Source organism: Bubalus bubalis, chromosome 1, assembly GCF_019923935.1.
Source record: "Bubalus bubalis isolate 160015118507 breed Murrah chromosome 1, NDDB_SH_1, whole genome shotgun sequence".
NCBI classification, from domain to species: Eukaryota; Metazoa; Chordata; class Mammalia; order Artiodactyla; family Bovidae; genus Bubalus; species Bubalus bubalis.
In genome coordinates, this window is record NC_059157.1 from 72422133 (window position 1) to 72437849 (window position 15717).

Consider the following 15717-nt stretch of genomic DNA (forward strand, 5'->3'; position numbering starts at 1 on the left):
AAAACAATGCAAAATAAACAGCATTAGCCTTAAATCTGTTCTCCCAATTCCTTGCAATATATATAAAATAAATATCTTCAGATATTTTCATCTCTTTATACAGATAATAAATAGTTTTGAACTTGTTTATTATGTCAACCTAAACTTTGTCAAAAGCTATAGTTCTTAAATGTTCTGTGTACTACATTAATAGAGGGTATTTGTAAAACTGCTGGTTCCTTGGGTCAAAACCAGGCTCTCTGCTTCAGTGGTTCTATTATGGGCTATTGGCAACTTTAGTTTTAATAAACATTCAAAAAATATATATTTCTGAAAAAAAAATGGAACACATATTGAGAAACACTTTTCTGGTCATACAGATTTACTGAGTAGCAATTATAATCAACCCATGTTTTTAATAGTAAAATTCCTATCAATGCATAATTGGAAGACTTAACATTTTAAAGTAATTTTAAGTCTGAATATTTTATTCTAGTAGAAGAGACAAGCACCTTTGTAAATTTTTAAAATTAATTGATACATTTCTGAATAGTTAGTGCAACTTAAAAAAAAAAAACTACTAAGAACAAGCAATACTATAGTCTCCAGATAATATATACATTTTTCTTATCAATTTCCCATGGCTACTGTGCTACAGAAACTAATAACAACTTTTGAAAAAAAAATTGTGGATAAAACCCTTTGTGGAATGGATAGATGAAACATTCTTAGTTAAATAAATTAGTGAAATAAAAAATGTTTAAAGATTCTATCATATTTTAATTTCAGAAACTTTCTTTTTTTTTTTTTTTTTGCATTATACAGAAGATTTTTAAAATCTGAAATAATCCCTCAAATCTATTCAAAATGTACTGGGAATTTAACACATAAAACTAATCACAAAACTTAGGGAAGTTTTGGAGTTGTATCTACATACTTCCTATTATTTCTAGAATTTTGTGTAAAGAATTATTTCATTAACATTTGCAATTTATCCATGGATGATTCAAGCCCAGATAACACTTAGCTCCTTGCCATTACCATCCTTTGACTAAAGCATCAAGGAACTGAAGTGGTGGTGGCTGGGGATGGGTGGATGGGTGGGGAGGGTAAGCAGTAAATCATTTCAGACAATTTCACACTCAAGGCTTGTTGACATGAGGCCGGGCAAAGGAAATAACCCCGTCAGCACCTGCATCTTTAATGGACAGCACTGCTGCACATTCAGAGAAGAGAGAGGGAAAAATAAATCACATTTAACTCTAAAGTGGGCTGTCAGATGTATTCAAAGAGAAATGCAACCCTGTGCACTTTCCCATCCTCACATATCTCCATTTAAAATCTTACAATATATACTTAGAATTCAACATTTTCATCATTGATGTTCTTCCGATTTTCCATTCAGCCCACTATATATAAAATGTATACTTTTAAAACATATCATTTAACATTTGTCTTTTATTATCTTTCTGACATCCTTTGCAATCAGAGGTAGATATTCAAAATGGAAGATGGGTAACTGTCAGGGTTCTTCGTAGCAGAGATTAAATAAACATCTGGCCTAGCCCAGGTAAGCATGCCTCAAGAGATAACCACAGTTGGTTTAAGAGTTTTTTATATGTGAATAAGAGATGAGGAAAATTGAAAAGATGAACATCTAACTGGTTTTATTACAGAATCTTTAATGGGCTCTCTATACACCAAAGGCAGCAACTCAAATGGGCAAGGGACACTCATTCCTAGGATCCACCTCTTAATTATTCCTTTTCTTTTAAAATGGGTTAAATTTTCACCACCAAGAGTATTTTTCATTTTAAATGGACATGTAATTTCCAGTCATTTCTGATCTACCAACCACTTCACAGACAATATTTTAAAACATAACAGTTTTAAAAATGTATTATATAGGGGAAAAAAATAGAAAAAAAAAACAAAAAAAAAACGCTGAGCTAGGTAATCCATCAATTCAAGCATTCTTTTAATACTGAATCACACCTAGTAACCACATCATAGGACTTCCCTGGTGGCTCAGCCTTAAAGAATCTGCCTGCCAATGCAAGAGGTGCAGGTTTGATCCCTGGGTCAGGAAGATTCTCTGGAGAAGGAAATGGTAACCCACTCCTGTATTCTTGCTTTGGAAATCCCATGGACAGCAGAGCCTGGTAGACTACAGTCCATGGGGTCACAAAGAGTTGAACGCAACCTATCAACTAAACAACAACAAAACCTCATCACAGTGTGACTGAAAACCTCTTTATTAAAGTGACAATGAAATAATCTTCATTATGATAGCTGTCTTCATAGCTTTTTAATTAGGCATCTTGTACCCTGAGGGATCTTGTTCTGGTAGACACTCTACTCACACCTCACCAAGTTATATTCTAAAGACCATATACTCCTCCTTAGTTTTTTAGAAACATGGTACTTTTGTTTTGTTTTGTTTTACTTATCTGACTTTTGAAATTAATTTCTTATGAAGGAGGATATTCTTTCTTAAGGGAAAGATTGGAAGCAAATCAGCTGAATGAGAAACTGTGTTTTGAAAAAGTCACTAGTATCCAATCGTCTGTCTTTGATCTTCTGAGCTGTGTTAAACTCAGTTCAGGTCAAGGGCCTCTACTGAACATAATAAAGCTGGAACAGCAACAGGAAGAATCAGGATCTCACTTAATGTGAGATCTCACTTCACTTTCATGTAAAGGAGGAGAGATTCTGAGACTGAGGACTCCTTTCAATAGATTTTCTAATCTCCTTAGCCTGAAACCAATGCTTCTGGATGGAGGCAGTTAAGAAAATCCACTCTGCAGATGTTCCTTTTCAAAGCTAAGAGCATATTTCTTTTGACAGGTACATCACTTTGAAATAATTCTTGAACTCTCTGGTCCTGGACAGGAAAGACATTTAGGTTTATAAATCCCAATTTTGGGGGTATCCTTGCTTCTCTTTAAGGCATTGTCTCAAAATAGGCCTTGAGTTTCCAATCTGTATAACATATTTTTGCTAACTGCTAGCCAATTGATCATCTATGTACCTGATCTATAGACTGTATTAAATAAACTCATGCATTTTAAGCTCTCTTTAGTCTTGAAATGCTTGCATGTAAGATAGTAAGTTTTGATAAATTTTGGAATTAAGTGTTCAAGTTGATATGTCTTCTCTGAATTTATATATTTTCTTGACTGAAAAGATAACTTGATGTTACACAGATAAATCTTACACCCATTACGTACCATATACTTTGTACACACAATCTATATATGTAGAAGTAATCTACATATCTAGATTAATAAAGATGACTAACACCACACTAGACCATTTTGAGTTTTGATTACCTGGTCAAAAACTATATTATGGGCTAAATTTCTTGACCTGGAGCAGTTATTAGCCGATAAGGACAATTGCGTCGACGCTATACCTGAAACTATAGTCACAGCTTACAAAACACTTTCATGTACTCTTTTTAATCCTGATACTTTGAAATACAACAAACTATTTTATACTTATATTTGCATTTTTAATACACTTAAAAATGTTTAACATTTTTTCATATTGTCATTTTTTGATTTGGATTCATTCACTAATTTTAGTTAGTACTCAGCAAAATAGTGGCAAGATAATAGAATGCACAGGTTAAAATGAAAAACTTTAGTGGCTTAATAGTAATTTCAGAGTGTCAATCTAATAGAGTACAAAGCAGATAAACGGACTTTGCTACAACAGACTTTAAATTTGCTATATACTTCCACCCTCTGGAAATACTTTTAACAGATCTAAATACACTTTTTGTTCATAACTCCTTATTTCAAATTCCAAGATTATAAATATTTGAAAATCTGATTTGTATGTGGATATGCATGATAAGTTACAAATAGTTATGAATATTAAACCAAGGAGAAAAAAATAAAATAAAACTCAGGCTTCACATTTTGGTTTAATAAAACACCAAATGTCGTTATTTTATAGATAACTTGGCTAAATTATGATGATGTATTAAAATATATCATTTTCTCATAGTTTTAACTATGAGGAACATTGACATTACATTCTGATTAGTGTGTTAATACATTTTTCTATTTTCCTCTACCTTAAAATGGAATTTAATCAAGTTCCTATAAAAGAGCTTAAGGAAAGCTTTATATAGAACCATTAATGAAATTATGATATCAAGGAACAAGATTTCTAACATTGTGAAAAACAACAGTAACCACAGCAGCAAAACACAGCAAGTTGCATTTTTATTCTGACATTGTTCCGCCTGTAAATTAGCATATCACCACTCCAAAGGAATTTCAGGTATGTTTCCCTTTTTCTGATATTTCTTTCCTATGGCACTAACACGTATAGTGACTTTGCTATTCTTTTTGTGTCACCCACACAAGTACTTTGTTCCCAACTATAATTGTTCTTCCACTACTCTAACTCACTTAATAATTTTTAACACATTTCAGTAACAGTAGATTTTTGTGAATCTTCTCAGTTTCTCTAGGAAATTAACACAGTGCTCTATACTCAAGAATAATATTTGATTTCTGAAATTTCTCAGCACACATACTTAAGAAACCATTCACACAGACTTACAAGTTCCAAAGAAAACAAACAAATTCAATTTACAACACACAAAATAAAAATGAACTTAAAGCAAAGAAGAAATGCTGATCAAGGTTTGATGAGACAACTGCATGGCACTTACCTGGAATAAGCTGTGCCAGGAACAAGTGACTTTTTGACAAGCTGAGGAGTGATATTATGGCCAAAAAAGGAGCATGTGTCCATTTCATCTTTGTCCCTTCCTTGCATTACACCCAGCCAGTTATACAGATATGTTTTATCTAGGGGAAAAAAAACCCAGAATTGTTTTCATGGTTAGCTATGTTGAGACAGAGACAATATTAAAAATATTTTGTGAAAAATCATAGTGCAAATGCCTTTAAAATGTCATTTATCAAAATTATAAAACAAAGAGTTAAAATGAATACAATTTATACAAAATGTATTTTGGGATATACCTTTTGAACAAATATAGTACTTATTAATTTTGAAAATTCATTTTTTGCAGATATCAATAAGCAAATGATTCCTTGGTTTTCTCTATCCTTTAGGGGATGACAGATCAGTGTTTCTGATTTCCTATCACTTGACACAGAATGCTCTCATCAATAGAAACCTCTACTGTTATTCATTCACTAAGTAAATATTTACATACTGTTCAGAAAAACCCAGTCACTATGCTTCTTTGAGGACACAGCAAAAGAAAACAAAAAAAAGAAACTAAATTCTATCTTCATTCAGGTACATAAATATAATGTGAGGCCATTTTAGTTAGTTCAGTCACTCAGTCGTGTCCAACTCTTTGAGACTCTTTGCAGCACACCAGGCCTCCCTGTTCATCACCAACTCCCGGAGTTCACCCAAACTCATGTCCATCGAGTCGGTGATGCCATCCAGCCACCTCATCCTTTGTCGTCCCCTTCTCTTCCTGTCCCCAATCCCTCCCAGCATCAGAGTCTTTTCCAATGAGTCAACTCTTTGCATGAGGTGGCCAAAGTATTGGAGTTTCAGCTTTAGCATCAGTCCTTCCAAAGAACACCCAGGACTGATCTCCTTTAGGATGGACTGGTTGGATGTCCTTGCAGTCCAAAGGACTCTCAAGAGTCTTCTCCAACACCACAGTTCAAAAGCATCAATTCTTTGGTGCTCAGCTTTCTTCACAGTCCAACTCTTATATCCATACATGACCACTGGAAAACCCATAGCCTTGACTAGAGGGACCTTTGTTGGCAAAGTAATGTCTCAGCTTTTGAATATGCTATCTAGGTTGGTCATAACTTTCCTTCCAAGGAGTAAGCGTCTTTTAATTTCATGGCTGCAGTCACCATCTGCAATGATTTTGGAGCCCCAAAATATAAAGTCTGACACTGTTTCCACTGTTTCCCCATCTATTTCCCATGAAGTGATGGGACCAGATGCCATGATCTTCATTTTCTGAATGTTGAGCTTTAAGCCAACTTTTTCACTTTCCTCTTTCACTTTCATCAAGAGGCTTTTTAATTCTTCATTTTCTGCCATAAGGGTCGTATAATTCTTCATTTTCTGCATATCTGAGGTTACTGATGTTTCTCCCGGCAATCTTGATCCAGCTTGTGTTTCTTCCAGCCCAGCGTTTCTCATGATGTACTCTGCATATAAGTTAAGTAAGCAGGGTGACAATATACAGCCTTGACGTACTCCTTTTCCTATTTGGAACCAGTCTGTTGTTCCATGTCCAGTTCTAACTGTTGCTTCCTGACCTGCATACAGATTTCTCAAGAGGCAGGTCAGGTGGCCTGATATTCCCATCTCTTTCAGAATTTTCCACAGTTTATTGTGATCCACACAGTCAAAGGCTTTGGCATTTTAGTTATGTCAATTTAAACAAATTAAACAAATTAAAAAAAAAGAACTTTTATAGTTGTTCTATTCTAAACAAGGCACTGTGTATCAGTTGTGAAGGGCCAAGAAACACCAGATAGTACTTGGTAGAAAACAATATGGAGAAGGAAATGGCAACCCATTCCAGTGTTCTTGCCTGGAAAATCCCAGGGATGGGGGAGCCTGGTGGGCTGCCATCTATGGGGTGGCACAGAGTTAGAAACAACTGAAGCAACTTAGCAGCAGCAGCAGCAGAAAACAATATTTTTAGTCAATAGGGATTTTGACAAGATGCTGATGCTAACAAATGGCAGAGTAAAACTACAGATATACAAAGGTAAGCCTGATCCATTTTGCCTGGGAGAACTGACCAAACCTACACTGAAGAAATGGCATTTGAGATATGAGATAACGAGGTGATGGAATTCCAGCTGAGCTATTTCAAATCCTAAAAAATGATGATGTTCTTCACTCAATATATCAACAAATTTTAAAAATGCAACAGTGGCCTCAGGACTGGAAAAGTTGTTTTCATTCCAATCCCAAAGAAGGGCAATGCCAAAGAGTGTTCAAACTACCACACAATTGCACTCATTTCACATTCTAGCAAGGTAATGCTCAAAATTCTTCCATCTAGGAGTATGTGAACCAAGAAATTCTAGATGTACAAACTGGGTTTAGAAAAGGCCAAGGAACCAGTGATCAAATTGCCAACATTGGCTGGATCATAGAAAAAGCAAGGGTCATCCATAAGAACATCTGCTTCATTGACTATACTAAAGCCTTGACTGTGTGGATCACAAAAAATGCTTTGGAACATTCTTAAAGAGATGGGAATACCAGAACAACTTACCTGTCTCCTGAGAAACCTGTATTCAGGTTAAAAAGCAACAGTTAGAACTGGACATGGAACACTGGACTGGTTCCAAATTGGGAAAGGAGTACATCAAGGCTGTATATTGTCACCCTGCTTATCTAACTTATATGCAGAGGGCCCTATGTGAAATGCTGGACTGGATGAAGCACAAGCCAGAATCAAGATTATTGGGAGAAATATCAACAACCTCAGATATGCAGATGATACCAACTCTAATGGCAGAAAGTAAAAAGGAACTAAAGAGCCTGTTGATGAAGGTGAAAGAGGAGACTGAAAAAACTGGCTTAAATCTCAACATTCAAAACACTAAGATCATGGCATCCAGCTCCATCAATTCATGTCAACTAGAAGGGGAAAATGTTGAAGCAGTGACAGATTTTTTTATTACTTGAGCTCCCAAATCACTGTAGATGGTGACTGCAGCCATGAAATTAAAAGATGCTTGTCCCTTGGAAGGAAAGCTAAGATAAAGCTAGATAGCATATTAAAAAGTAGAGACATCATTTGCCAACAAAGGTCCTTAAAGTCAAAGCTATGGTTTTTCCAGTAGTTGTATATGGATGTGAGATTTGGACCATAAAGAAGACTCAGCACTGAAGAACTGATGCTTTCAAATTGTGGTGTTGGAGAAGAATCTTGAAAGTCCCTTGGACTGCAGGGAGAGCAAACCAGTCAACCCTAAAGGAATCAACTTTGAATATTCATTGGTAGGCAGTGGCACCTCACTCCAGTACTCTTGCCTGGAAAATCCCATGGGCAGAGGAGCCTGGTAGGCTGCAGTCCATGGGGTCACTAAGAGTTGGACACGACTGAGTGACTTCACTTTCACTTTTCATGCATTGGAGAAGGAAATGGCAACCCATTCCAGTGTTCTTGCCTGGAGAATCCCAGGGATGGGGGAGCCTGGTGGGCTGCCGTCTATGGGGTCACACAGAGTTGGACACGACTGAAGTCACTTAGCAGCAGCAGCAGGACTGGTGCTGAAGCTGAAACCCCAATAGTTTGGCCACCTGATGTGAAGAGCTGACTTACTGAAAAGGACCCTGATGCTGGGAAAGATTGTTGGCAAAAGGAGAAGGGGGTGGCAGAGAATGAGATGGTTGGATGTCATCACCAACTCAGTGGACATGAATTTCAGTAAACTCCAAGAGACAGTGGAGAATAGGAGAGCCTGGCATGGTGCATTCACAAAAAGTCGGACACAATAGTGACTGAACAAAACAACCACAACAACAATATGCATGTGTATGTTTTTCCCTAATAGTATATTGGTGCATTCAGGGAACTATAAGAGGGGCTGTTTAGTTTATGATATTAGCCAGGATATAATAAGATAGCAAACTGAAAAGATAAAGAAAGGTAATGAGGAGCCAGCATAGAGTTTAATGATAATGATAATATGATCTAAACCACACTTGTCCCTAGGTATCCACAGGGGATTTGTTCTAGGAACCCCCATGGATACCAAAATCCGCAAATGCTCAAGTAACTTATAAAAAAATGGCATAACATCTCCTGTATTTTAAATCATCTCCAGATTACTTATAATACCTAATATAATATAAATGCTATGTAAGTAGTTGTAAAACTGTGTAAATGCTATGTAAATCACTTCCAGTACACAACAAATTCAAGTTTTGCTTTTTGGAAATTTCTAAATTTATTCTTTAATATTTTTGATCTTTAGTTTAATCCACAGTTATGGAGTCCATGGATATGGGAAGATAGACTGCATTTAGAAGATAACTCTGAGAGGAATGTGAAGGATAAAGAAATTATGAGGGAAATTAGCACAGAGGCCATGAAGAAATGTATAATGGATGCTTACAAAGGACAATGGCAGACAAAATGGAATATATGCTAGTGTTGGGGTGGGAGGCAGGTAGGTGACATTATGCAAATACACTTTGTGGAACTTGGCAAATGATTAGATTTGGGAGATAGGAAGTGGAAGGACATTTATTCATTTATTCAAAAATATATCTATAAATCTGTTGCAATATAAAATGTAATTTATTCCCAAAGGAAAATAAAACTCTGTCACTCATTTTTGTGACATTCAGAGTTCCAACTTGAAAAAAGGATGACAAACTTCATTCTGTCAGTTTATCTGCACAAAGTAATCGTCAATCTGCCTATTTGAGCTGAGCAGTCCTTACTTTATTACTTACCAATGCAGAGTTAATTGCCAAGTTTTCCTTGACAAAGCTGCCTACTCCTCCTGCCAGTCAGCTGCAATCATCTAACCATACTGAAGATATCTGAGGATTATTTCTTCCCTCTTAAAAATTCTGCAAGCAACTACTGTCTGAGCTAGAACTCTGCCTCCAAAGAAATATTCTTGATTACTAAAGGTTCATATTTGTTGTCTTATCTTCCTTGTTTGGGGCTTAATGTCCTTGTAGCTTGCTTTTTTTAGTTAATTGTCATTGGAGTATAGTTGATTTATTTTGCAACTATTTTTATTCTGGTATATCATTCATAAATGAAATTATATACCCACATTATCTTTCACACATTATCTTTCTTTCTTAAGAGTCAAATGAGACCAGAAAGTAGATGAGATTTCTATAGATAGCACAAGCCTAGATGTACACTTCTACTCTTTAATTCATGCAGTTGTTAGTTTGTCTAGAGGCTCTTTTTCAGGGTTATCCATTGACTGTTTTGGCTTATAGTCGCATTTTTCGCAATGGTCACATGGTCACAAAGTGACCATGATTAGTTCTTCCAGAGATAATGTGTAAATATAAAGCATTCTTCTAGGGGGTTCCCTGGTGACTCAGAAGGTAAAGAATCCACCTGCAATGCAGGAGACCTGGTTTTTATCCCTGGGTTGGAAAGCTCCCTGGAAAATAGAATGGTTACCTGCTCCAGTATGTTTGCCTAGAGAATTCCATGGACAGAGAAGCCTGGCAGGCTACAGTCAATGGGGTCATAAAGAGTCAGACATGACTCTTGGTTGAACTCCTATAAGTTACAGTAAGAGGCAGATATTTATTTCAAATTTCTAAAATGTTTTAGGATGTTGTTGTTCAGTTGCTCAGTCATGTCTGACTCTTTGCAACCCTATGGATTGCAGCATGCAAGACTTCCTTTTCTTTCACCATCTTCCAGAGCTTGCTCAAACTCAAACATATTTTCATTATCTAAGAACAATTTTGTGAATTTACATAGTCAGTGGCTAGTATTATAATATGACTTTGAGTTAGGACCCACAAATCCAAAGTGGCAACTGCATTATTCGCTACATACACACATCACAATACATTGAAGTTTTGATCTTCAAATCTTCTCTGAAAAGGAAAGTTCAGTTCAGTTCAGTTCAGTCACTCAGTCGTGTCCAACTCTTTGCGACTGCATGGACTGCAGCATGCCAGGCCTCCCTGTCCATTACCAGCTCCCAGAGTTCACTCAAACCCATGTCCATTGAGTTGGTGATGCCATCAAACCATCTCATCCTCTGTCGTCCCCTTCTCCTCCCAGCTTCAATCTTTCCCAGCATCAGGGTCTTTTCAAATGAGTCAGTTCTTTGCATCACGTGGCCAAAGTCTTGGAGTTTCAGCTTCAAAATCAGTCCTTCCAATGAACACCCAGGCCTGATCTCCTTTAGGATGGACTGGTTGGATCTCCTTGCAGTCCAAGGGACTCTCAAGTCTTCTCTAACACCACAATTCAAAAGCATCAATTCTTCGGCACTCAGCTTTCTTTATAGTCCAACTCTCACATCCATACATGACTACTGGAAAAACCATAGCTTTGGCTAGACGGACCTTTGTTGGCAAAGTAAAGTCTCAGCTTTTTAATATGCTATCTAGGTTGGTCTTAACTTTCCTTCTAAGGAGAAAGTATCTTTTAATTTCATGGCTGCAGTCACCATCTGCAGTGATTTTGAAGTCCCCCCAAAATAAATTCTGTTACTGTTTCCACTGTTTCCCCGTCTAGTTGCCATGAAGCAATGGGACTGGATGCCATGATCTTAGTTTGCTGAATGTTGAGTTTTAAGCCAACTTTTCCACTCTCCTCTTTCACTTTCATCAAGAGGCTCTTTAGTTCTTCTTTGCTTTCTGCCATAAGAGTGGTGTCATCTGCATATCTGAGGTTATTGATATTTCTCCCAGTAATCTTGATTCCAGCTTGTGCTTCTTCTAGTCCAGCATTTCTCATGATGTACTCTGCATATAAGTTAAGTAAGCAGGGTGACAATATACAGCCTTGATGTACTCCTTTTCCTATTTGGAAACAGTCTGTTTTTCCATGTCCAGTTCTAACTGTTGCTTCCTGACCTGTATACAGATTTCTCAAGAGGCAGATCAGGTGGTCTGGTATTCCCATCTCTTTAAGAATTTCCCAGAGTTTGTTGTGGTCAAAGGCTTTGTCATAGTCAATAGAGCTGAAGTAGATACTTTTATGGAACCCTCTTGCTTTTTCAATGATCCAGTGGATGTTGGCAATTTGATCTCTGGTTCCTCTGCCTTTTCTAAGGCCAGCTTGAACATCTGGAATTTCACAGTTCATGTACTGTTGAAGTCTGGCTTGGAGAATTTTGAGCATTACTTTGCCAGCGTGTGAGATGAGTGCAATTGTGCAGTAGTTTGAGCATTCTTTGGCATTGCCTTTCTTTGGGAAAAGGAAAGTACCCTGAGGTAAAATATAAGCTTAATAGAAAATACAATTACCCCTTATTTAAAATCACACCTTTTGACAAAGTAATGATAGGACAACTGATGCTAGTGAAGAATGTGATGGAATTGTGCATAGATTCTGAGTATTACAATATAGTGAAGTCAACAACCACAACCACTTATAAGAGCACCTCTACCATAGATGTGTGTATTTATATATACACTGCCCACTGTCAAGGGATTAAAATGAAAATGCACATAGTTTTTAATTCAAAAAACTATAATGATATGATAAAAAAGGAAGAAGCTATTTATCCCTTTCTGTTGTGAAATATTACACTAAATATGAGATTACAGAATTATTTAGTATTATATATGCTTTGAAACAGAATTTACTTGTCAATGATAAGTGTATAGAAGTAATATAGTGCAGTGTTTTGTAAGCTCAGATCATAGAATCAAGCTATTCAAGTGTGAATCTCAGCTCCACAAAAGTGAAATTGAAGTCGCTCAGTCATGTCCGACTCTTTGTGACCCCATTGACTGTAGCCTACCAGGCTTCTCCGTCCATGGGGTTTTCCAGGCAAGAATACTGGAATGAGTTGCCATTTCCTTCTCAGATCCACAACTCAGATGTTATTTGATTCTGAACAAACAACTTAAGTTCTCTTAGTTTCATCTTTCTCAAATATAAATAAAATATGAAGTAGTTGTAATAGTTACAATATTGGATGAGCTAATATGCATAGTGTTATAAGATTCTGCTTCATCAATTGATATCTATAAATATTAACTTGAAATTGCATCCAAGAGGTTCCCAGTGATGATGAACCCAATCTTGGGTTTGTATTTACAGGTTGCTTTATATTTGAATAGGCTTTCCAGATGGTTCAGATAGTAAAGAATTTGCTTGCAATACAGGAGACCCCAATTCAGGCCCAGGGTGAGGAAGATCCCCTGGAGAAGGGAATGGCCATCCACTCCAGTATTCTTGCCTGGAGAATTCCATGGACAGAAGAGCCTAGTGTGGTACAGTCCAGGGGGTTGCAAAGAGTTGGACATGACTGGGTGATCAATATTTTCACTTACATTTGAATAGTGTATGTTTTAGATTTAATTAGCAAACATCAGTGGTTTTGATTTATTGTAATGAACTCTTGGGTGGCCATGCATGGCATGGCTCATAGCTTCAATGAGTTACTCAAGCCCCTTTGCCATGGACAAGTTGTGAGCCATAAAGGGGAAGATGATATCTATATATGATAAAATAAATGGACTTAAAGTGTGCAAGGTTCAAATTTGACAAACATAGAGACGCAAATGACTTCCACTCCAACCAAGATGCAAATGATTTCACAGGGGCCTTGATATTGAAAGTTAATGTGTTACATACATATGCTGTATATATGTACATGTTGTTAATGCAGATTTTCAAATAAGAATAAAGGTAGTAGGCTGGTCTATACCCTAATTTTAGGAGGATGATTATCTCAAAGAGAGTTTTCAAAAATATATTTTGAGATAATCATGTTCCCCTGATGACTAATGACATTTCTTAGAAAGTAAAAATGTTTCATAAAAATTAATTTTGGAAGATGCATGGCTCAACAATATAAAATCATTTCTCTATGCACACATTTTGAATTACTTAAGAGAACATGAACATTTCCTCAGCTTATCAGTGCCTAATGATGACTATTTTTTCAGCTTCTTCTAGACTTCATCATAGGTAACTTGCCCCTCCTCCTCCCCATCTTTCTTCTCTTTCTTTTTTTTTTTTTTTTCATTTTTAAAGAGACAGAAACTGTATTTACTGAGGCTTTCTTTGTTATAAACCAAATTTATTCTCTAAGCTATACTACTTTTGCTCCAAAGAATCAAAATATTTTTGGAGTCTTGTCTTAGTCTTTTCATTTTATTCAGCTTAACTTTTAACTGATTATCATCTAATAAGTCAAAAGTTAGGGAAAAGTTAGAAATTTTCAACAATACAGTAAAATCAATAATTGCTGATTATTTCTCTTAGATAAAAGAAATAATGATAAGTGAAGGAACAGTTGTTTCTCAAAATGGTTTGTCTTTGTGTGATTAATGATCAGTCAGAAACCCACATGTGGAATAAAGAGATATTCTCCATGTGCACAAATAGAAGAGATGAAAGCTTGGTTTATGAATTTGTTGTTACACAACTGCAAAAACTGGTTAAACATTTTTGGTAAGAGGACACACTCAGTGTGTAGATAAATGCAGCTACAGTGAAAGGTTTGTGTAAAAAGGTAAAAATAAATAATACATAATATATATGTAGTACTTCAAGATTTACTTTACTTTTTTATTAGCTCATCAGATTTAATATTAGGAAAGTAAGTCATAAATTCTACCTTCACGTGAGAATAGAAATCAGATCTTTATGAGACTTATCTGCATAAATGCAGGTAGTTAGAAGTGAACTGGAATAAAATCCATTATTTTTCTTATTACAAAATTAAAATGTCAAAGAATTGCAGTCTTGAATGTAAGACTAATTCAAGGCTTTTTCTTATCCGCAGTGTGATGACATAAAGGGAGATGAAGCTTGGTTACAGTTAAATAACTTGGAAATGAAAGTGAATTAAGACAAAAGAAACTGTGTAGAAAATTATTAATATGCTCTAGTAAGTATGGTGAATAGGATCTTACATAAAAGTCTACTAAGTGGATGAAAAGACGGAATACATATTAAGACATTGCAAATAAAAGGCAATGGAATTTGATGCTGCACAGCACACTGGAAGTAAAAAAAGAAAAAAATGATAAATGTATAGTGCTATTCCTAAAATTTCAACTTAGAAAACAAAAGTTTAATAAGATGTGTATGTGTATGTGTGTGTTATCTTTGTAAGTGACAGGATAATCTACTCTTACTCTAGAGTTCTCTAGAATGATATGTGTATATATATGCTGCGGCTAAGTTGTGTCCGACTCTTAGGGACCCCATGGATTGCAGTGCACCAGGCTCCTCCATCCATGGGATTTTCCAGGCAAGAGTACTGGAAAATTATATATATATATATGGAGAAGGCAATGGCACCCCACTCCAATACTCTCTCTCTCTCTCTCTCTATATATATATATAGTTTACCCTACTAATAGGTTGCTCTTTGACAGTTACTGTGGGAGGTCCTAAAAAGGCAGGGCATTTTCTTTAATTTCAAGATTCTTCAGGGCCACAGCTCCTGCCCAGATGCCCAGACTGAGCTGGGATGTGTTCAGATTCACCCCATAGTCTCCAAGAACCGGTTCAACACGACCACCTACTCGAACACCATCTTCCTCAGCCGCAGTGGATGCGGTGCTCCTTCTTCCTGTGCCTGCCCTCCCTAGGTGGCCAAGAGGAGCTACCCCACTTCCGAGGTCAGGGGCAGCGGCAGAGAGGAGCAACTCCACGTCCAAGGAGGGGCAGCTGCACGTGCGCAGGAGGACCGAGAGGAGCTAATCCACGTTCAAGGTCAGGAGGGGCGGAGGTGAGGAGATACCCCTCGTTCAAGGTAAGGAGCAGCAGCTGCGCTTTGCTGGAGCAGCCATGAAGAGATAACCCACGTCCAAGGAAAGAGAAACCCAAGTAAGATGGTATGTGTTGCGAAAGGCATCAGAGGGCAGACACACAAACCATAATCACAGAAAACTAGTCAATCTAATCACATGGACCACAGCCTTGTCTAACTCAATGAAACTAAGCCATGCCCTGTGGGGCCATCCAAGACAGGCGGGTCAAGGTGGAGAGGTCTGACAGAATGTGGTCCACTGGAGAAGGGAATGGCAAACCACATCAGTATTCTTGCCTTGAGA

The 15717-nt window shown here is 36.8% G+C and overlaps 1 protein-coding gene across 3 annotated transcripts in view; it reads right to left on the reverse strand.

Annotated features, from left to right (window-relative positions):
- ROBO1 (roundabout guidance receptor 1) overlaps positions 1–15717 on the reverse strand; it is a 1291095-nt gene that overhangs the window by 1124448 nt on the left and 150930 nt on the right. For all 3 annotated transcript variants that reach the window (XM_045165076.1, XM_045165073.1, XM_045165072.1), the window contains exon 2: positions 4670–4808. In XM_045165076.1, coding sequence (XP_045021011.1) covers positions 4670–4757 — 88 coding nt within the window. In that variant the 5' untranslated portion in view covers positions 4758–4808. The remainder of the gene's footprint in view (positions 1–4669; positions 4809–15717) is intronic.